Source organism: Mesoplodon bidens (genome assembly GCF_964165515.1).
Source record: "Mesoplodon bidens genome assembly, chromosome: 19".
Lineage (NCBI taxonomy): Eukaryota > Metazoa > Chordata > Mammalia > Artiodactyla > Ziphiidae > Mesoplodon > Mesoplodon bidens.
Genome location: NC_138179.1, coordinates 15504214 through 15527314, shown reverse-complemented (window position 1 = coordinate 15527314; position 23101 = coordinate 15504214). Strand labels below are relative to the sequence as shown.

The window sequence follows — 23101 nt, the reverse complement described above, 5'->3', positions numbered from 1 at the left end:
AACTCTGTGTTGATTGAATCTTTAGCCAGATGCTTCAGAAAGACGAATATTTACGTAAATGTCTCTCACTGTTCTAGCAAGATATACTAAGGCTTTACCTTACACTGAAGTACATGTGATTAAATATACATATTATTTTCTTCATATGCAAATAAAGCATTTAATTTTCAAGTTGAAATTGATCCTCCTAAACTCTGGTGGTTTCGAATTTTATTTTTTCACTTCCATGCCACCATGTTGCCATCCCATCTTTGATAGCGTTTATAGAACTTTGACTTTTTTTCAGTGATGAAAAGGGTTTTTTGTAAATAGCTACACTTCCATTCCTGGTCCCCTTGTGATCAACAGTTTATGCCACTTTTGTGATAACTGGGGAGTCATAATCTGGGGCCACAGAATAAAGAGGATTGATTATACCATCCAGAGTGTGTCTGCCATGACTCTCTGGGGGCCTAGGTCGCACCTACTAGGGCAGTCTCCTGGCCCAGCTGGACCTGCTGTGCATTTTGTTGTATCAGAAAAGTTTATTGAGATTTGTATAAATGACTCAAATAGAACGGCATCTTTTCCCTTATACCAATTGTGACTTTGACTCCTGGTTTTTCTTTTATAATCAGAAATTTTCCAGGTAGCTTTGAGTTAACCAAGGGCCCTTGTCCTCCACCCCAATCCTCCCCTTGTGAAAGCACTACATACATTTTAAAGAACACACTTAAGAAATGTGCTTTAAAGCATAAGCAACAAATGTATCTAAGAACAATATTCCAGAACTCTAAAATCCAGGAAGTTGGTGTGTTTGTCAAAGAGAAACTACTCTTGTCTCACAAAAAGAATGACTGAAATAAGCTCTCGACAAATATACTTCTTTAGTAGATGTAGAGACCACTGGAAACCAAAGTGCCCATATCTGTAACTTGCCTGCTGATAGGTAGACTATTTAGCCTTTATTTTTAAAATATTTTCATTTAGTAAAACAGACAGTTGCTGTGTTGGCAGCAGTGTGAATGTCATTTCCTGTCTGTGGTGTACCCCTCTCATCCTGTCGCTCAGACATTTTGTTTTAGGTTGTTCCCGTAATGTGAGTGAAACAGAGCGACCCACAGCAGGGTGACATGTGCATACCACGAATGTAACAGTAGACAAGACTTGTGCAACAGACCACAAGAGTGCAATGCTTTATTTAAAGACGAAAACAAAACAAAACAAAGGCAGCCAGCATGCAGAATTTTAAAGTGGCCTCTATGGAGTCTTGTGTTTGTTTTTAGAAGACATGTTCCAGTCTATCTGGCAAGTTACCTTAAAGGTATATCAGCTTCATGCCACATGAATAAACGATAAAATTGAATCAAGGACTGACAACTGTTATAGAGATGATTTAATTTCATTTAATCGATTAATTTATCATCACACATTTGTATTTTACAGCTCAGTAATCTGCCACATATATTGAATTCTGTAATCATTACTTTTTACCTGTGAGATTACAGAATTTCTATTTTCTTGTCCTAAATTGCAATTCCTGTTTCAGGGATGGGTCAGATAAAAGAGTAAGGGGGGAAAAAAACCCTGGGATGAATTCATTTATCCATCAAATATCTGTCAAGCACCTAATATGTGCTTGGCACTGTTTCCAGTGTTGAAGATACAACAGTGCTGAGCAAAATAAAGTCTTATTCTTTATTTAGAATAGAATATAGAGCTTATGTTCTATCATAGGGAGATGACCACAATCAAGTATACAAGTGAATAAATATAATTTTAGCTTATGATAAATATCCTGAAGGAAACAAAACAGGATAACAGGATAGAGTATGATTGGGATGGGGGGAGAGGTGATGATATTGGAGCTGTGACTTAAATAGTGACAGGCCAGAAGAAGAGTGTCCCAAGTAGAAAACAAAGAGCACAAAGGCCCTGAGAAGGGGCCTGAAATATAGAAGAAACAGAAAGAAGGCTAGTGCAACCAGGTCATAGTAAACAAAAGGGGAGATGGTATAAGACCAGAGAAATAACTTCTCATCGGCTGTTACAGGGCCTTGAGGTCCCAGCTAAGGACTTCAGGTTTTATTTATACATAAAAAGGGAAGCTGTTGGTGGGTTTTAAGCAGGAAAGTGACATTATATGATATTTATCTGTATATTTTAAAGCACTCTGGTTGCTGTTTGGTAAGTGGATAGTAGTGATACAGAAATAGTTACAGACAGACCAGTTTAGAGGATTTTTGCTGATATAATGTCTGGGGTTAGTTTCACTTCAGGGACAGGGCGAAAGAGGTAAAGATATAGAAGAAGCAGAATTGCCCATGAATGGAAGCTGAAATGTATGAGAACGTGGGGGGCTCATGTATTATTACCTCTACTTTTTTGTATATGTCTGAAATTTTCTGTAATAAAACACTTAAAAGAAAACTTTTTATCAGTAGTCTAAGTGAAAAACAGTGGTACCCTGGACCATTGTCAGAGTAGCAATGGAGCTACATGGGCAGATTCAAGATGTATTTGAAAGTAAATCTCATAGGTCTTGTTGATGGATTAGATATATATTGTTGGAAATAGAGAAACCAAGGATGACTGTTATATGTTTGTACCAAACAGCTTGGGTGGATGAGGCTAAGGATCAGGTTTGCAGGGGACTCAAGAGATTAGTTTTGGCAATGTAAATTTGAAATGCCAATTAGTTTTCCAAGTGGAAATGTTCAGTAGGCAGCACAGTGTAATTTACAGTACATTAGCTAACACTGAATGGTGTACTCGCAAGCAATCTTGGAATCCTTCATTATGTGTTTCTAAACTTTGCCATTAATGACTTAGAAGTTCTATCCTTTTCGGATTCTATAGATAACATTGAAAGGCTCTTAGTCTGTCGATATGAAATAATTTAGATACAATTTCTGTTTTCTGTGGATATCCACTAGTAATTGTATTTTGAATAGCCTCTCTCCTGAGCAGTAGTTCCCCACCTGTTGACCTGGCATTCACATGAAGAATGTTAACATGGAGGACGAACTCCATGGGTTGACCATACTTCCCGTGCACTACTCCTTTGCAATGCATATGGAAATGCGAGTTTGTGAAAGTAAAATTTTTGAGTAACACGTTAGTGTGATGTGTGTATATTTTAAATATGTCTTTTATGCAAACTTTGGATCTATTATTAGTAGCTAAGTATTGTAACGTATTTCACGTCTGATTAGAACGCTGTTGAAACACCATTATTGACAACCATAGATCTATTAGTTATTGATAACCATAGATCTGTTAGCTCTGTTAGTTGTTAAACTAATATTTATTAAGGGCACCACTCTAAGAAGCTTCTTATTCTTATTGATTCCTCACAACACCCTCAATTTATTTATTAATCCCTGTTTTACAGATAAAGAAACTTAGGCCCCCTAAAATTCACTCAAGTAGGAAGTAGTAGAGCTAGGATTCAAACCCAGGCAGTCTGGTTCCAGAGCCTTTACCCTTATATTTCCAAAGCCTTCACTCCTAACTGCTACTGTGTAATGTATATAGAATATTGTAAGTTTTGTTTCAGAAAAATTATAGTAGACAAGACTGTGTGAGTAACCAGAGTCTCTCTTTTTTTTTTAATTGAAGTATAGTCGATTTACAGTGTTCCGTTAGTTTCTGTTGTACAGGAAATTGATTCAGTTATACATATATATGTGTGTGTGTGTGTATATATATATACATATATATATACACACACACACACATACATATTCATTTTCATATTCTTTTCCATCATGGTTTATTACAGGATATTGAATATAGTTCCCTGTGCTATACAGTAGGACCTTGTTGTTTATCAGAGGCTCTTTTGATTTTATTTTTACTTCCTCCCATGAGGTTGGAACTTTAGAAAAGGGAAGAGAAAATAATCCCAAAGTCGGTCTTCATCTTACTCTTTGATTTTCTTCCTTAAATTACTTGTTTATTTATTCATTTATTTTTACTTTTTCCTTATAGCATCAGCGAGAGCTTTCTAACTGTCAAAGGTGCTGCCCTTTTTCTACCACGGGGAAATGGCTCATCCACACCAAGAATCAGCCACAGACGCAATAAGCATGCAGGTAAAGCTCCACATGTGCCATTCCTTTTCTTGGTTTGTTTGCCTTTTGTTTTGTTCTAAAAGACTACCTCATCGCCATTTCTTCAACAGTTCTGTAATAGTGAAAGAAAGCATTGTACTATGCTGTAACCACTTTTCTTTCGCTCTCATAGACCATATTTCTGGCACTTAACAGAATACCTTATACACGAAGTAGATGTTCAACAATAAATTTTTGTTGGAAAAATAATCAGGTACAAAAATACGCTAATGAAGTCTTATGTGACATCTCGGTTAAGGTTTTGGTAATCAGCTAAAAGATGTTCAGATGTTTCTTCAGACTCTATGTAAAATCGACTAACCAAAGATGACTTTTTTTTTCTGTCTGCTCTCTAGTGATGTTATGAGGAGACTAATATGGTATATTACTAATATAAATAAGTTCAGTAGCACTATTGTGTTAACAAGAGTTATGATATCATGTATTAAAATACCAGTTCTTAAATAACAGAGTCTACTTCTTGATTGTATTCTCGCTAAAAAGACTGGAAATTTAATTCAGAGGACTTTTATAGAAACAAGGAATCATCAAATAAATGTTCACTTAGGGATAAGTATAATACTCTGATTTTGAAATAACCCACTAATATTTTGCACCCAGTACCAATGTGAGGCTTGTTTCCCCGCACATCCAAGCAATTCTCAGACACCAGCTGGGTGTCCTGCAATTCATCTCAATTCTGACACCATCTACCTGGAGATAGTGTCAGATTCCACAGGTTAAGGGCTCAGTTGTATAAGGCTGCCCCCCTTACCCCCCACTTCAGGTGCCAGTCACATGTCCGGGTTGTCTGTAGATTGGAAGTTCCAATGACCCCTTCCTTGCGTTTGTTTAATTTGCTAGAGCAGCTCACAGAACTCAGAGAAACATTTTACTTATTGGATTACTGGCTTATTATAAAAGGGTATAACTCAGGAACAGCCAGATGGAAGAGATGCGTAGGGCAAGGTATGTGGGAAGGGGCACGGAGCTTCTGTGCCCTCTCTGAGTGTATGCCCTCCCCAAATCTCCATGTGTTCAGCAGTCTGGAAGCACTCTGAACCCTGCCCTTTTGGGGTTTTGTGGAGAGTTCATTACACTGGCGTGATTAATTCAATTGTTGCCTATTGGTGATCCATTGAGCTTCCAGCCCCAGATAAGGAAGTTCCAACCCTCTAATCACACGGTTGGTTCCCCTGGCAACCAGCCCCCATCCCTAGGTGCTTTCATAGAGTCAAGTCATTAATAGAACAAAAGACACCTTCTTTGCTCCACATCACTTAAGAAATTCCAATGACCACTGTAAAGCAATTGTACTCCAATAAAGATGTTAAAAAAAAAAAAAGAAAGAAATTCCAATGATGTTAAGAGCTCTGTGCCAGGAACTGGACAGAGACCAAATATATATATATATATATATATATATATATATATATATATATATATATATATATATATATATATATATATATATATTATTATAAATCACTGTATCACACCCACTAACAGTAGTGTACGCATTTAATATTTCCATATGTTAGACTTCTCTAAAGTCAGGTGCATTGTGGTGATGAGGTTAAGAAAGAATTGAAGAAAGTTGGTCTGGAGAAAGAGGTCTCCAAGTATAGGATATCCACAGTTTAAAGGAAGATAATCAGCCTTATGCCTCTCTTCTAAACAGCAAGCCTAACTTGTGTCATTTTGGGGAAAAAAAAAAAGTCAGTTGTCCTGAGGACACCAATTAGAGAAATCCCAATCAGTGCTATACAAAGAGTGTTTGCTTATTGTCCAAAATGTGCCATTTTGATGACGTGTGATGTCCAGGAGTGGAAGAAATTGGAATTACTAAGAAGAGAACAGAGAAGACTGTAAACCTTGAGTGTGTAGGTCAGAGGTGAAAGCCAGAAGTACTGGGTCCCATGGAGCCAGTAGTGAGTTTAACTCCAGTGCAGGTAATCTTAGCTATTTTAGGGGCTGCCCTACTTCTTGTTTGGACCTTCATCTAGTTCCAAATGTAGCAGCTCAGAATTATAATCCATCTCATTGGACAGTATTATCCTCGTACCAAAACTCTCCAGCCATGGAAAATTTTTTAAAGGGGCAGGTGAAAAAACTCTTTGGAAAATTGGCTTTGTACTACATTTTCTAAAAACCTTCCTCTTCAACGCCAACCACCAGAGTCAAGGGGGAAACTCCTCCCCAACCCCGCCAAAACTTGAATGCACAGAGGAAGTAGACCCAGCTGAGCTTTGTGTTTCTGTTTGGTGTGGATATGTATCACAGTAAAAAGAAGACAAAATATTGGTTTAAATCCAGCTTGTCTGACTAAGATGTTAGGCAAATTGCTCTGTGGCATGTAATAGTAAGTGGGGTCAGTGGCTTTTCAGCTGCCACCCAGGTTTCTACTTGACCTTGTTCACTTAGCTTTCTCCATACCAAAAAGAAAAGCAGATTTAACACAAGCTGAATGGACTTTACTTGTGATCCAGACCAGAACAGATGAGGCAGTGTGAGTCTAAATGCAGCTCACAGAGCCAGACCTTCACATAAGCTGGAGCTCCCTTGGCTGAGCCCGCAGTAACTGAAAGATAATGGCAGAAATGCGAGCAGATCAAGGGCTTACTCTGTCTAATTGTACTTTCTTATGCATATTAGAATTAGAATTTTATCTGGGCTTCATTAAAAATATCCAAGTAATCAAAAAGTGATATTATAAGTGAATGTCTGCTAACATTTTAAAGAGAAACAACCAAAAGTCTTTAAAATCAAACTGAAGTCTAAAACTTGGCTACCAGCAGTGAAGTATATGAAAACAAAATGTAGGAAAAGGATCTTAATGGTACGGGTATATTGCCTCTGTTAGTCTCTGTGAAGGACAGTTTCCCAAGAGGAAATACCTCGTGGCAGTACTTTTCACCACTAGCAAACCTGAGCTTCCACATACCCAGCTCGCATAAGAAGGCCTACTGTAGGGGTAGGGCTCCCTGACTTTTGTCGGACCTTCTAAGAAGGTCTAGCTAGATATTTGGGCCAGTAGTGCTTGGAGTGGAGTCTTAGGGCTGCTGTTTGCCCAGAAATGTTTCTCCTCTAGAAGTTCTCCATCCTAAAAATTCTTTCTTCAGGTTATTTGTCCTGACAGAACAAAAGGAAACTTAATTTTTTAAAAGCCTGAGCTGCTTACCTCAATTGTAACTGTAGTCATTCTTCATTGTTTATACCTAACACTTTGTCTCCCCACGCTGATTCTTTTATTTTTAACAGCTTTATTGAGACATAAATACCATATTATTCACCTAATTTACCCATTTAAAGTGTACAGTCAGTGATTTTTTTTTAGTATATTCACAGAGTTGTGTAGCCATCACCGCAATCTAATTTTAGAACATTTTCATCTGCTGCACTGAGATCTGCTGTATTTAATATCTTTTTAATATCACCTACTGATGTGGAGATCGTTTTTAACTGTTGACATTATTCTAGGGGGGAATCTAAAATTCTTCTTAGATTAAGTGCAACTGAATATCACAATTACAGAGATAGGAATGGCAAAATGGTTAGCTTTTTAAAAGTTAGAGATAATTCTAACACTGTATACCATACATCCCAATTTCAAGATTCCCTTGATTCCACCTTCAGTGGGCCTGAAAACACAGCCAGTGCTTTCTCTGCCCAACACATTTCACCATCGCTTTCATCAACATCAATCGTGGTACAAAACTGACTGGTTTCAAATGCAGCTTCCATAGGACAAACACGAAGCAAATTTTAATGTAGTGTAGACTTAAAAGTGAATGTATAGAGATCCAGTCTACCATTCATATTAAGACACTCACTCAATTTCTGTATCTAATTAGAGTCCCTTAGTGAACCAGAACTTTCTTTTACACAAGTTATTAGGGTAGAAGGAATCCTCTCTGTTAACATTACAATGGAGAATAATTATCCTTTGTTTTGTAAATTTCACCAGGTGACCTCCAACAGCATCTCCAAGCAATGTTCATATTACTCCGCCCAGAAGACAACATCAGGCTGGTAAGTTAGAGGTATTATTATAACTTTCTTCCTCAAAAGACTGTCTAAGATAGCAAACATTAAACAGTCATTTTTATGTCCCAGCATAAAAACTGTGTGGAATAGAAAAGAAGAATGACATGTCCCCATCATCAAAGAGCTTAGAATGTAACTGGGGATATGAGTTAATCTGAAATGATGTGAAATAATTTGGTTCAAGACTTGATGAGCACCGGTTTGTAAGTTATTGACCATAACACCAATTAAAATTCAGAAAAAAGAAACTGCGCCACTTAACCTAGTTGAGGAAGGTTTTATATAGACAGTAGAGCTTAAGCTGGGTCTTGAAAGATGATGAGATTGGCAGAAGGAAAGAAGACAGTCATTCTAGATGAGGGCATGACTGAAGCAAAAGCACACATAAGAGGGACAGGGAGAGAGTTAAGTGGCCAAAGGTTTATGCTGGTCTCAGAGTCAGGAGACCTGGGCTTAGAGACAACCATGTGATGTTGGACAAATCACTTTGTCTGTCTGTGCCTGCTTCCTTATGCCTTTTCTACCTCTCACAGTTGAGAGAATCAAACGGACACTAAAGCATATCAAAGAGTATAAAATGCTGCCTACGTATGGGGACTGTTGTTAATACAGGGAAGTTAAGATACCAAAAGACAAGGCAGGCAAATAGGGACTTAATGCTCCAAACTAGAGGTCTCAATCTGGCAGTCCACAGGCCAGAGATATGTTTTGTTTGGACCACACAGTGGTTGTGGTTGCTGTTGTTGTCGTTGTTTTAAATCTGAGCCAGAATTTTAAAGCTGGATGATTTCACATAGAAATCCAGACTTGGGGCTTTTCTTGAAAAATCAAGAATTCTGGCAACACTGGGACCTTGTTCTTACATGGCAAAACTTGGCTAGACTTGGTAGGGGGAGGGCATCAGTGTGGCCTGGGTTCTTAATTTACTGTAATTTGTACATATTCTGTTGTCTCCTGCACACTAAAGTCAGGTGTCACCATTTGTCATCATTCCTTCACTGTTGCCTTATAGTAAAACATCTAATAAAAGTAGGAAAGTAAAAATGGGATGAGTATGATTCTTTGTGGAAAGTGAAAAGTATTTCTACCCATTTAACCTTCACGTGGACGACTCCACTCGTTTACATTCCCTATCTGACCCCCTAATATTTAATACCTTTAGTACCTCTACCGCTTCAGTAATCTGTAGTGAAGCATTACAGGTTTTTGAGCCAAGAAGTTACATGGGACAGCTACAGTATTTTTTTTTTAAACATCTGTATCGGAGTATAATTGCTTTACAATGGTGTGTTAGTTTCTGCTGTATAACGAAGTGAATCAGCTATATATATACATATATCCCCATATCTCCTCCCTCTTGCGTCTCCCTCCCACCCTCCCTATCCCACCCCTCTAGGTGGACGCAAAACACCAAGCTGATCTCCCTGTGCTATGCGGCTGCTTCCCACGAGCTATCTATTTTACATTTGGTAGTGTATATATGTCCATTGCCACTCTCTCACTTCGTCCCAGCTTACCCTTCCCCCTCCCTGTGTCCTCAGGTCCATTCTCTGCATCTGCGTCTTTTTTTTTTTTGCGGTACGCGGGCCTCTCACTGCTGTGGCCTCTCCCGCTGCGGAGCACAGGCTCCGGACGCGCAGGCCCAGCGGCCATGGCTCACGGGCCCAGCCGCTCCGCGGCACACAGGATCCTCCCAGACCGGGGCACGAACCCGCGTCCCCTGCATTGGCAGGCGGACTCTCAACCACTGCGCCACCAGGGAAGCCCCTGCATCTGTGTCTTTATTCCTGTCCTGCCCCTAGGTTCTTCAGAACCTTTTTTTTTTTTTTTTTTTTTTAGATTCCATATAAATGTGTTAGCATATGGTATTTGTTTTTCTCTTTCTGACTTACTTCACTCTGTATGACAGACTCTAGGTCCATCCACCTCACTACAAATAGCTCAATTTCGTTTCTTTTTATGGCTCATATTCCATTGTATATATGTGCCACATTTTCTTTAGCCATTCATCTGTCAGTGGACACTTAGGTTGCTTTCGTGTCCTGGCTATTGTAAATAGAGCTGCAATGAACATTGTGGTACATGACTCTTTTTGAATTATGATTTTCTCAGGGTCTATGCCCAGTAGTGGGATTGCTGGGTCATATGGTAGTTCTATTTTTTGTTTTTTAAGGAACCTCCATACTGTTCTCCATAGTGGCTGTATCAATTTACATTCCCACCAACAGTGCAAGAGGGTTCCCTTTTCTCCACACCCTCTCCAGCATTTATGGTTTGTAGATTTTTTGATGATGGTCACTCTGACTGGTGTGAGGTGATACCTCATTGTAGTTTTGATTTGCATTTCTCTAATGATCAGTGATGTTGAGCATCCTTTCACGTGTTTGTTGGCAATCTGTATATCTTCTTTGGAGAAATGTCTATTTAGGTCTTCTGCCCATTTTTGGATTGGGTTGTTTGTTTTTTTGATATTGAGCTGCATGAGCTGCTTGTATATTTTGGATTAATCCTTTGTCAGTTGCTTCGTTTGCAAATATTTTCTCCCATTCTGAGGGTTGTCTTTTCATCTTGTTGATGGTTTCCTTTGCTGTGCAAAAACTTTTAAGTTTCATTAGGTCCCATTTGTTTAATTTTGTTTTTCCTTCCATTTCTCTAGGAGGCAGGTCAAAAAGGATCTTGCTGTGATTTATGTCACAGAGTGTTCTGCCTGTGTTTTCCTCTAAGAGCTTTATAGTGTCTGGCCTTACATTTAGGTCTCTAATCCATTTTGAGTTTATTTTTGTGCATGGTGTTAGGGAGTGTTCTAATTTCATTCTTTTACATGTAGCTGTCCAGTTTTCCCAGCACCACTTATTGAAGAGGCTGTCTTTTCTCCATTGTATACTCTTGCCCCCTTTAGGTGACCATATGTGCCTGGGTTATCCCTGGGCTTTCTGCCCTGTTCCACTGATCTGTATTTCTGTTTTTGTGCCAGTACCGTACCATCTTGATTACTGTAGCTTTGTAGTATAATCTGAAGTCAGGGAGCCTGATTCCTCCAGCTCCGTTTTTCTTTCTCAAGATTGCTTTGGCTATTCAGGGTCTTTTGTGTTTCCATACAAATTGTGAAATTTTTTGTTCTGGTTCTGTGAAAAATGCCAGTGGTAGTTTGATAGGGATTGCATTGAATCTGTAGATTGCTTTGGGTAGTAGAGTCATTTTCACAATGTTGACTCTTCCAATCCAAAAACATGGTATTTCTCTCCATCTGTTGTATCATCTTTAATTTCTTTCATCAGTGTCTTATAGTTTTCTGCATACAGGTCTTTTGTCTCTTTAGGTAGGTTTATTCCTAGGTATTTTATTCTTTTTGTTGCAGTGGTAAATGGGAGTGTTTCCTTAATTTCTCTTTCAGATTTTTCATCATTAGTGAATAGGAATGCAAGAGATTTCTGTGCATTAATTTTGTATCCTGCTACTTTACCAAATTCACTGATTAGCTCTAGTAGTTTTCTGGTAGCATCTTTAGGATCCTCTATGTATATATAGTATCATGTCATCTGCAAACAGTGACAGTTTTACTTCTTTTCTGATTTGGATTCCTTTTATGTCTTTTTCTTCTCTGATTGCTGTGGCTAAAACTTCCAAAACTATGTTGCATAATAGTGGTGCGAGTGGGCAACCTTGTCTTATTCCTGATCTTAGTGGAAATGGTTTCAGTTTTTCACCACTGAGAACAATGTTGGCTGTGGGTTTGTCATATGTGGCCTTTATTATGTTGAGGTAAGTTCCCTCTATGCCTACTTTCTGGAGAGTTTTTATCATAAATGTCAAAAGTTTTTTCTGCATCTATTGAGATGATCATATGGTTTTTCTCCTTCAGTTCGTTAATATGGTGTATCACATTGATTGATTTGCCTATATTGAAGAATCCTTGCATTCCTGGAATAAACCCCACTTGATCATGATGTATGATCCTTTTAATGTGCTGCTGGATTCTGTTTGCTAGTATTTTGTTGAGGATTTTTGCATCTATGTTCATCAATGATGTTGGCCTGTAGTTTTCTTTTTTTGTGACATCTTTGTCTGGTTTTGGTATTAGGGTGATGGTGGCCTTGTAGAATGAGTTTAGGAGTGTTCTTCCCTCTGCAATATTTTGGAAGAGTTTGAGAAGGATAGGTTGTTAACTCTTCTCTAAATGTTTGGTAGAATTCGCCTGTGAAGCCATCTGGTCCTGGGCTTTTGTTTGTTAGAAGATTTTTGTCACAGTCTCAATTTCAGTGCTTATGATTGGTCTGTTTATATTTTCTATTTCTTCCTGGTTCAGTCTGGGAAGGTTGTACTTTTCTAAGAATTTGTCCATTTCTTCCAGGTTGTCCATTTTATTGGCATAGAGTTGCTTGTAGTAATCTCTCATGATCCTTTGTATTTCTGCAGTGTCAGTTGTTACTTCTCCTTTCTCATTTCTAATTCTATTGATTTGAGTCTTCTCCCTTTTTTTCTTGATGCGTCTGGCTAATGGTTTATCCATTTTGTTTATCTTCTCAAAGAACCAGCTTTTAGTTTTACTGATCTTGGCTATCGTTTCCTTTTCATTTATTTCTGATCTGATCTTTATGATTTCTTTCCTTCTGCTAACTTTGGGGGTTTTTTGTTCTATCTCTAATTGTTTTAGGTGTAAGGTTAGGTTGTTTATTTGAGATGTTTCTTGTTTCTTGAGGTAGGATTGTATTGCTATAAACTTCCTTCTTAGAACTGCTTTTGCTGCATCCCATAGGTTTTGGGTCGTCGTGTTCTCATTGTCATTTGTTTCTAGGTATTTTTTGATTTCCTCTTTGATTTCTTCAGTGATCTCTTGGTTATTTAGTAGTGTATTGTTTAGCTTCCATGTGTTCGTATTTTTTACAGATTTTTTTCCTGTAATTGATATCTAGACTCATAGTGTTGTGGTCAGAAAAGATACTTGATACGATTTCAATTTTCTTAAATTTACCAGGGCTTGATTTTGACTCAAGATATGATCTATCCTGGAGAATGTTCCATGAGCACTTGACAGCTACAGTATTTAAGAAAGATTCCTCAGAAGCTAATACAGAGTAGAGGGGAGAAGGCAGCCAACTTAAATCAGTAAGCCTGCTGGGTAGTTACTGCAATAATCCAGGCGTGTGGTGACGAGCCCTTCTGGGCTAAGGTGATAACTTGGAAATTGAACTTAATGTATCTGTGGAAATCCAAATAGCTGATCTCTGCTTTGTGTCTGGGAAGAGAGGTAATGAGTAGAATACATGAATGATTGGAAAGTTGATGATCAGCCCTCTGAACTGTATGGTAATTACACTGATCATTCTGTGTGTAGGTTCTGTCATTTTTTTCTCCTGAATGCTGCCTCTATAGCCTTCTTGACATGGCCACTAATTTTTGTTGAGAAACTCACTTTGAAATATAAAGGAATTGAAATAAGAAATCCCTCCATAATTATTTTATATCCTAATCCTAATGTAGCATTATTATACTTACATAAATCTTGTCTATATTTCTTGATATACTTCTATCTTAAACTCTTCCTTTTAAGTGAAGAAAGTGGGGTCCAATTCTTACAGCATTAGTATTTTAAAGCTGTGATGCTCAAACTTTAGAGTACATCAGAATCACCTCCAGAGCTTTGTTAAACTGACATTTGCTGGACTCCACCTGAAGAGTTTTATCTGGGGAGTGGGAGGCAGTGATAATTTACATTTTTAACAAGTTTTCAGATGATGCTGATGGTGCTGGTCCAGGAATCACACTTTGAGAACAACCCCTCTAAAACCCATAATAATGGTCACTTGCATATATTAGAAATAGAGATAGAAATTTGTGGCTAGTTTCCAACAATTATGTGCTTTGGTAGAGCTAAAGCTGAGGTCTATCACTCACTTTATCTCGTTCTCATTAATAAAATTCCAGAGTTTGGGTTGCACCTCTGAATGTTAAAAATAATTTCAACCACAAGAGACTCGGGAAAGCATAAGAGAGCAGTTACGAAGGCAGAATCGGCAATTATATTTTTTCTTTCCTGCTAAAGTATGCAGCTTCAGCTGCTTTACATTTATAAAATATAAATTCAAAAAATGTAACTGACGCCTTTGAATTAATTCAGAGTTCAAGTGACAAGCCATTTTACAGCAGTTGTTTTGAATTGTTACAAACACAGTCATTATGTTTCAGATTATTGAGTGAGTCATCTTCAAGAAAATGAGTGAATACATTGTGTGACTTTGGACAAATTAGCACTTTTCTAACTGAAAGGAGCATTTGTAGACTCAAAGCAAAAAGCCTTTTGTTTTGAGTTAAATTTGAAATGCTGAAACTCTCATTCTGGGGATTGTGCATAAGGTTAAAAGTTTGATAGTTAACTGAAATTCCTGCTTTTATTTTTTTTAATAACCCAACAACAAATAAAGGCACTAAATCCCACATTATGCTTTAGCATTGTAAATAGGACTAAACTAATTTTTCCTCCAGTGAAGCTCTGCATTGTAAATACAATCTTAAGCATTAGCTTAGGTACTTAGAAAAACCATAGCTGATAAAATGAAGGCAGTGGTTTTACAGTACTCTTGCACATTATCAAAGACCCCTTTAATTAAAAAAAAAATAGACTGGGAAATTAAGAGCTTTCCTAACATTTAAAGCAACTTAAGCTAGTGTTTTTAACTAGCAGTGAGGTGCTGACAAGGTACTAGGAGTTGTTTTTGAGTAATTTGCAGGAGAATTTAAGAAAATGAGTTTTTTGGTTTTGGTTTTTGTTTTTCCAAAAAGAAAAAGGGGTTAATTTTTTTTTTTTTTAATCAGACAGTACAGAGAGGCATAAAGGCAAAGTAAAAATCACTTTGTATCCTATACTCCAAGAAAACCATTCTTACTGTTTGGATGAGTATCCTTCTCGTCTTAAGTGTACGTGTAAGAGTATGTGTCTGATTCTCTGCGATCTACTCTTACTGAACTGGGTCAGTGATGAAAATAGCCAAATCTGAGCATCAGAAAACCTTGCAGTCTACCTAATGCATGATCTCTGTAGTACTGAGAAGCAAAAGTATAAAGTAATTTAAAACATAAGTAAGGGCTTATGTATTTATAAGGTGACAGTGGATCACTGAAGACTTGTCAGGGGTTGAATGAGATTGGGGGGAGGGGCAGTGTGTGTATGAAAGGCTAATCAGTTCTGAGCCATGACGAAAAGATTTTACTACTGACCTTTATAACTATTAAGGTTTTTGTACTTGATCTGAGCTCAGAAATGAAAGAAGAAAAAAAATATGTCATGTCAGAGAGTGCCTTTTTTATCTTTTTTTTTTTTTTAACAAACAGGTGAAAATCTAAATGTTGTTTTATAACCTGCTTTTGTCATACTTTCCTGTGGGTATCTTTCCATGTCAGTAAATAAATCTGTTTTTGTTTTTTGTTTTTGGTGTGTTTTTTTTGCGGTTACACGGGCCTCTCACTGTTGTGGCCTCTCCCGTTGCGGAGCACAGGCTCCGGACGCGCAGGCTCGGCGGCCACGGCTCACGGGCCCAGCCGCTCCGCGGCATGTGGGATCTTCCCGGACCGGGGCACAAACCCGTGTCCCCTGCATCGGCAGGCGGACTCTCAACCACTGCGCCACCAGGGAAGCCCGATAAGTCTGTTTTTAATGCCTGCACAGATATAAGTCATTGGGTTTGCAGGGTTTTCTTTTTTTTTTTTTTTGGCTGCACCCCATGGCATGAGGGATCGTAGTTCCCCGACCTGCACCCTCTGCATTGGAAGGGCAGAGTCTTAACCACTGGACCTCCAGGGAAGTCCTCCCATAGGGTCTTTTTTTTTAAGAATTTCATAGAGATTTTTTAAAATAATAAAATCCAGAGACTCCCTCAAGCTCTGTTTCTTTTGAAGAGAGTGTTCTTTAGTTCATTAGTGTCACATCTGAAGTCCATTTTAATTTTAGGTATTAACTTTGTTCTTTTGGCTAGAATTTAATATTTGCATACTTTTGAAACCTTTCTTTCTTGATGGATTGCGTGAGCTGCCTGTCTGACATTGGGACTTTATAATGTGGCTCCCCTCAGGATAAACATTGCATGTAGGGGCATGATGTAAGATTCTTGTTGGAAATAGATTAAAGACAAAGGTGCAGTGTAAACTTAAGGAGGAGTATTTCCTGATGCTGGATGATGCTGGATGATGCTGAGCAGAGAAGTTGTTGTATCGGTTTGTGAACTGCTTATAATCAGATTAAGCATTTAAACAAGGGAAGTTTTAACATTCTTCGATAAGATGAGCTTTGAAAATGAGATGACTTCTCAGACCTCGGATCGCTGGATCCAGTTCTCCTGAAAGTTGTACTGTTCCAAATTTAGCAATAAATGGACTTTCTTGGAATAATTTTCTCAGTGCTATTGCTGCCACGTTTTAAAATCCAAAACGTTGGGACTTCCCTGGTGGCGCAGTGGTTAAGAATCTACCTGACAGTACAGGAGACACGGGTTCGAGCCCTGGTCTGGGAAGATCCCACATGCCGTGGAGCAACTAAGCCCGTGCGCCACAACTACTGAGCCTGCACTCTAGAGCCTACGAGCCACAACTACTAAGCCAGTTCTCCACAACAAGAGAAGCCACCACAATAAGGAGCCCGTGCACCACAACGAAGAGTAGCCCCCACCCTCCACAACTAGGGAAAGCCCACGAGCAGCAACGAAGACCCAACACAGCCATAGATAGATAGATAGACAGATAAGAAAAATATTTTTTTAAATCCAAAATGTTGAGGAGATATGGAGATATATGTTTATGTGTAGCTGATTCACTTTGTTATAAAGCAGAAACTAACACACCATTGTAAAGCAATTATACTCCAATAAAGACGTTAAAAAAAATCCAAAATGTTATTTTATTTGGGCGATTAGAGTAAACTTCAGTAGTCTCCTTTTCAATGAGAAGTTTAATCAAATGCATCTGAATTGTTGCCTTATTTGTCATCTATTCCATGTGAGTTCTGGAAACTGAGGAAACATTGGAATTCCTGCCAATTCTAATATTAGGGTATTATGTACATACTGCCATTTTAAATTATATTTCTCTGATTGACTTAATGAATCAAATTAGATTATTAGATTTTGTTAATCTCCCCAACACAGGAGTGAAATAGACCTCAAACCAGGGTGAGTATTAGTTTTTTCTCTATGCTGTGGCTCTTAAATTTTTATTTATTTCCTTAATCTAGAATCTTGAAGCATAAAGGGGATTTTGAAGCCTCAGGTCTGTCCCCTGGCATTGCAAAAAACTTTTTTTATAAAAAAATTTTATTTGGGGCTTCCCTGGTGGCACAGTGGTTAATAATCCGCCTCCCGATGCAGGGGACACAGGTTCGAGTCCTGGTCCGGGAAGATCCCACATGCTGTGGATCAACTAAGCCCATGGGCCACAACTACTGAGCCTGCGCTCTAGAGCCTGTGAGGCACAACTACTGAGCCCACATGCCACAACTACTGAAGCCCGTGTGCCTAGAGTCCATGCTCCACAACAAGAAAAGCCACTGCAATAAGAAGCCCATGCACAGCAATGAAGACCCAACGCAGCCAAAAATATTAATTAATTAAAAAAATTTTTTGATCTTGTCCTTCTAATTAGGATGTAGGTGTTAAGTTAATGTCATGGCTTCTCACCCACTGATTAAAGCTCCACTTCCATTTAGTAAAAGTTTAGTAATAACTGTAGGTGCTATCTAGAGGTCCATGATCAAATCCCAAGACCTCTAAGTGCTATTCTTCCATCTAAGAAGCTTAAAATGGAATGAATCTGTGATGTGCCAGTTTCTCAAGCCTAAATCAGTGTGAGATGACTGGGGCCTTTCCCATTAGGTTTAGGATCTTCTGTTCTGATTAGATTAAGCAAGGGAGGGCCAAACATTTGAAATGCTCTTTATATTTTAAATAGATACATAGATAAACAGATACACACCTGACTTTTAAAAGAGAAACAACTAATGTTGCATTTGAATATCACACAGAAACTTGCTACCCACCTGCTAACTTGGCCTGATAACTTGCATAATAGGTAATATTTATGGAGGTCTTTTGTTTGTTTTTCTTTTTACCTTTATCAGCTTCAGCTTAGCCAGTCAGTCCCCACTAGTTGGTGTGGAAGTTATGGATAAATGATCAGAAGCATAGTTCAGTTGTTTCCATGCCATTTGCATGTGAGCCTTTCCAGAAATTCTCAGAGCTTTGACAGGATAAAAGGCCTCTAACATACATATTCAGGAAACTGAACAGTTAGATCAGAGCTTGCCAAAGCAAGCCCAGGTTTAGATATGTAATAATATCTGAGATCTTGTTTATAAGAAATTCTAGTTTACCTGCACCAGGTTTTTGGTTAGTTTAATATTTTGTGGAATGTTTCTAGAATCATAGAGTCTGTGCTGCCTGTCAGTCCTCCTCATGTGCATTTACTACTACTTATAGCTCTATGTGTATAATGCTCACTTGGTCCCAGCCAAATAGGGCTAGACCTTCGTCAGTTTAAGTACTAGTTCCTCTTAGCTTCTCACAAGGGAATTTGGTTTGAAATGTTCTGTTATTTCATGGAACATAAAAGTCAGCAGTACAGCTCTCTACCTGGTACATGGAGTTAGTATGGTGGGAATTATATTCTTGGTGTATCAGCTCTTTATTAGAGACAAGCTTAATGTAGTTACTTCAGGTGATTGTGCTTACAAGTAGCTTTTCCTAGGAGTATCAGAATAGAGGTGAAAAGATAGCCAGGAGAGACTCACCTCTGCCTTTTTTCAGTGGGTCATGTGATGTCTCTTATTTTTTCTTTGCCTGGCCACTTTTGGAATAGTGACAGAACGAAGGAGGAGACTCCAAGAAGAGTAGTGCGGAAAGAATTCCAGATAGAAATTTCTAACAAATTTGTGACAAATTTCTTGAGCCAGGTGATAGGATTGGAACCGTTTCTCTTCTGAGATAAGGAGTGGGGGTGGGAGAGTATGTTATACAGAGGATATTGCCTCCAGTGCACATCTTCCTGGCTTTTTATTAACAGATAAAAAGAAGAGTAGTCTAGACTGTACAGTCTGTGAGGGCAGGAACCATATCTCTCTCTTCCACCACTGAATCCTCATGGCTGCTCTGATGATATACACTGTAGATACAGAGTAAATGATTGAATGAATGTTGACTAGTAGCCATTTTACTTTATTTTTAAGGTTTATAAAGTATCTTTTTGAGCCTTCTTATTAAGAAAATTCCCAAACATATAAAGTAGAAAATACGTCTTCGTGAACCTGTTACCCAACTTTAATAACCATCAACATTTTGCCAGATTTCTTTCATTTATCTCCCCCTTTTATTCTTTCTTTGCTGGAACTTTTTAAAAACCACTTTATTGAGGTACGATTGACATACAAAAAGTTGTACATATTTATATATACAACTTGATGAGTTTGGAGATGAGTATGTACCTGTGAAACCATTACTACGGTCTATGTCATAGACATGTTCATCACCTCTAAAAGTTTCCTCCAACCCTCCCTCCCTCCTCTTCCTCCTCCTTAGGATGATGACGATGGTGGTGAACTTAATAGAAGATCTACCCTCTTAGCAAATTTTTTTAATAGACTGCATTTTTAAGAACAGTTTTATGTTCACAGTAAAATTGAGCAGAAGGTACAGAGACTTGCCACGTACCCTCTATTCCCACTCAAGCATAGCCTCCCCCATTATCACAATCTCCCACAAGAGCTGAACATTTGTCACAACTGATGGACCTACGTTGACACATCATTATTACTCAAAGTCCATAGTTACATTAGGGTTCACTCTTGGGTGCTATACATTTTATGGGTTTTGACAAATGTGTAATGACACGTATCTACCACTTGAGTATCATACAGAGTAATTTCACTGCCCTAAAGATCCTTGGTGCTCCCCTTACCCCTGGCAACTACTGATCTTTTTACTGACTCCATAGTTTTGCCTTTTCCAGAATGTCATAGAGTTGGAATCATACTATCTATCTAGCCTCTTCACATTGGCTTCTTTCACTTAGTAATATGCCTGTAAGATTCCTCCATGTCTTTTCATGGCTTGATAGCTCATTTCTTTTTAGTCCGTTATCTGGATGTACCACAGTTTATCCATTCACCTACTGAAGAATATCTTGTTGCTTCCCATTGTTGGAAGATTTTTAAGTAAAACTTGGGCCTCAGGTCTTCTCACTCCAGATATTTAAGAAAAAGGCATAACCACAATGCCATTATCACACTAACAGTAAATCCTTAATATCATCTAAGACCATGTGCATATTTGAATTTTCTGAAGGACCTTTTAAAATATCATAATTTTGACAAAAATAATATAAACTTCTGATATTTGAAACTAAAGAAGAAAATCTTGTAGTGTATATAATCTGTAAGAATGCAATAGAGCATATTCCTCTTAGACATTAAACTTTGCTTCCTATTATTATTGTTTGCGGGACATGGATCTGTGAGTCAGGTGCTCACACTCATGTACCTCACATTCCACTCTTAGATCATTAGAACATGCCCTGGTAATCCTTATTGTTATAAATTATCCTGATAGCACACATTTATTGAGCATTTAGTATATGCCAAGCACTGTACTTTACATGCATTATTTCATAGGATTCTTATAACCCAATGGAATAGGTATTATTATATTTCCCTCCAATTAACTTACTGAAGTTTTCATAGTTAATACATGAACTGGGATTTGAATTTAGGTCTCCTAATTACTGGCTCTGCTATCTCCTTGAGTATGCTTTAAAATGGGGATGTAAAAAGGGTTGAATGATCTAAAATTGATCTTCTAAATTTCTTAATTTCTTTATTGTCTATTAACCTCCAGGCTGTAAGACTAGAAAGTACTTACCAGAATCGAACACGCTATATGGTAGTGGTTTCAACTAATGGTAGACAAGACACTGAAGAAAGCATCGTCCTAGGAATGGATTTCTCCTCTAATGACAGGTATGGTACCACAGAGGGGAGAATGAGAAAACCTCTTTTTAAACAACCCACTCCAGTTACCTTTTGAGTTATCACAGAAACATCTTATGCAGTTCTACTCTAAAAGCTCAGCGCATAAAACTAGAGAACATCAAAAGTATCTTAGTCACACAATCGTGAGAGACAAAAATGTTTAGTGAATGTCTTTGGTTGTGTGTTCCTAATTTACCACTATTCCTTACCTTCTTCCTCTCATCTTTAGGTGGTAATGATATAAAGCAAATGGTTTAAATTTCTATCTCCAAGGGGGGTGCGGAAACTGGCTTTTCTTTGCGGTCCTCTTTATTTTAAGCAGTAACGATTTATTTGGTGGTTCTGGGGCACACACCCTTTGTGATAGTGTACCAGTGGGTTCTGGGTTCAAAGAGAGCCCACTTTATTAATTCCAGTCTCTTATATCCGTGGCCTTGCACCTTGCTTTCGTCAAATGTTACACTTCCTTTTTTCTTCTTCTGAGTTAAAAAAAAGGCAGGGGGGATGATTGTTTAAACTCAAAACAGAACCTTTTATAATCATTTACCTTTGGCTTTAGCAGCACTATACATCCTAAGATTAAAGATACCATGTATCACCTGGCTTTTTTGTGCCTCTAAGGTTTGTTGCTTTCCATTTTATTTTCCCATTTTTTTTGGAGAAACCTTGGGAAGACTGTGGAATGTGGCTGCTAAGCAGATCTTTGCACTGTAGATAATAAGCCTCAGGAAATCCTGCCAGATATCTCAAAGCATTGACTTCCTGGTTCAGGACTAGAATGCGATTGTGGAGTAGCTAGGGGTGTGACCCAGGCCTGGGAGAATTTAGCGGCAAAGAGAAGAGGAGACTAGGAGTGATTCTCATTGTCCTGATGTTGGAAGGAAAAAAAAATCACATTGTCACCAGAAAGATTCCCAAACTAGTGTTTACCTGAGCTTGTACATAGCAGTCAACCTGAAAATGATATGTGGGTTCACCAGGATCACAAGGCCAGAGTTGTTACCTTGTATACCACTTACAGCCTTTAATTGTACGCTCTGAAATTATACAGGCTTGTAAACCACATTGAGGAAGCTTTTTCTCCTGCATGGTTTTAACCTCTGGTGTTAGCTAAGCAACACAGATCTTTCAATAAGCATTTATCCTGTAAGAATACCTACCTTGCCTACATTCATTAGTACTTTAAGACCTCTGATTTGGGTTTTTATGTCTCTAGATCTGTACTGTCCAGTACAATAGCCACTAATCACATTGTAACTATTTAAATAAATTAAAATTAAATAAAATTAAAATTTCAGTTCCTCAGCCACAGCTAGCCACATTTCAAGTACTCTAGCTATATGTGGCTTGTGGCTTCCCTGTTGGACAGTACACTTATAGAACATTTCCATCATTGCAGAAAGATCAGGTGGACAGTGCTGCTCTCCATCTTATTTCCTTTGTCTGGTTCTCCCTGACTCCTCCTTTGGAAATCCCATAAAACAGGAACTGGAGCTGCATGGAAATGTCATTTGAGTCTTGCCCTAGAGAGAGAAGGCGACAACTTCAGATTCTCCTGACCCAGAGTCTGGGAAATCAGGTGTCTGATCTTACGTTCCCAGAAATCATAAAGAATGCTTATTACCGTGGGTGCCCAGTAATTTATCCTTGGTAAACTGCATCTGTCTTTGGTAATAGTCCTGTCTGAATCGTATCTGACTAACAAAAGAAAATTTTCGTTTATGGAAGACAAAATGTGATAAGAAAAGCTATAGAAACTAGTTTTCATTCTATTTGGTAAATTTGATATTATGCATTCCCCTTCACCCTCTGTTTGAATGAGCTTGGACAGTAAGAAAATTGCTGCCCACTTTAGAATACTGTTGCTCAAGTAATCTAGTATCATTTCTATCTCAGTTGCTGTTTGAAGGAATCTGTTATCATTTTGTATCTGAGAATATAAAAAGTTTGTTTCAAA

General features: G+C 38.2%; 1 protein-coding gene across 5 annotated transcripts in view; it reads left to right on the top strand.

Annotated features, from left to right (window-relative positions):
* The window catches only part of SSH2 (slingshot protein phosphatase 2), a 246294-nt gene that overhangs the window by 174602 nt on the left and 48591 nt on the right, over positions 1–23101 (top strand). For all 5 annotated transcript variants that reach the window (XM_081219857.1, XM_081219859.1, XM_081219856.1 and 2 more), the window contains 3 exons: positions 3973–4076; positions 8062–8126; positions 21011–21132. In XM_081219857.1, coding sequence (XP_081075983.1) covers positions 3973–4076; positions 8062–8126; positions 21011–21132 — 291 coding nt within the window. The remainder of the gene's footprint in view (positions 1–3972; positions 4077–8061; positions 8127–21010; positions 21133–23101) is intronic.